A 949-nucleotide genomic window follows, 5' to 3' on the forward strand; every position below is an offset into this window, starting at 1 on the left:
CCTGCTGATGTATCGTCTCCCCCTCTTCTTCCTCCTTCTCTCTCCCCCTTCTTTCACTCATACTTCTCCCATTTCAGGCACTAAAACCTTTTCAATTTTATGGATGCTACACTTTTTCATAGCCATGCCAAGGTTATTTCTGACATTTTACACCTTTTCCTTTCTGTAACAAGGCAAACTTTGTAGACAGGAAAAGGCTTGACATTTCTGAATTAATCAGCTGTCCACATGAGTGGACCATTAGACTTCAGTTAGTGTATATAAAGTTGGTTTATTTGTACTGCAAAGCATTGCTTATAAAACTTTTGTCAGAAATTACCTACTAAAAATAGATGTTTCTAAAATCTGTGCATTTAGATTTATTGATCTGCATTGGTTCATGGATATATGTTGAAAAAATTAATTTAACATGGTTTGCCTAAAATAAGTTATATGTTATGAATGTACTTTTTGTATCTACAGTGTCTGTCAGTGCCTGCTTCCAGCAGGTATTTTCATGAAATGCTGGCTATAATTTTACCTGTCTGGTTTAGTGTCTTTGTTACTGGAAATGCACAAGCCATTCCTGTGCATCATCCACATTGTTTATTCCTTGGTGAGTTACAGGCACGTGCTGCACTCTTCTGTGAAGACTTGAGTGCTGTATGCCAAGTGTTTCATTTCTTACAGCAGCTTTGGTGTCTTCATCCTTCTCTCCTACCTCCATGAGTGCATACAGCCTGAGTTCCCTGAACATGGGGACCTTACCTCGCAGCCTCTACTCCACCAGCCCACGTGGGACAATGATGAGGCGGAAGATGAAAAAGAAGGACTTCAAAAGCTCCTGTAGGTGGTAACAGCAATTGCTCAAAACGTCTAGTGAATGGGTAAAGGAGAGGGAAGATTCAGAAAAAAAGGTCCAAAGATATGCTAAGCAGAAGACAGAGCAATTGGATTTTCTGTTACGTGT

General features: G+C 39.8%; 1 protein-coding gene across 1 annotated transcript in view; it reads left to right on the top strand.

The window, feature by feature from the left end:
- The window catches only part of GRIP1 (glutamate receptor interacting protein 1), a 229276-nt gene that overhangs the window by 185129 nt on the left and 43198 nt on the right, over nucleotides 1-949 (top strand). Inside the window, exon 10 of the mRNA XM_009997739.1 lies at nucleotides 670-825. Coding sequence (XP_009996041.1) covers nucleotides 670-825 — 156 coding nt within the window. The remainder of the gene's footprint in view (nucleotides 1-669; nucleotides 826-949) is intronic.

Source organism: Chaetura pelagica, unplaced genomic scaffold, assembly GCF_000747805.2.
Source record: "Chaetura pelagica isolate M959 unplaced genomic scaffold, ChaPel_1.0 scaffold314, whole genome shotgun sequence".
Lineage (NCBI taxonomy): Eukaryota > Metazoa > Chordata > Aves > Apodiformes > Apodidae > Chaetura > Chaetura pelagica.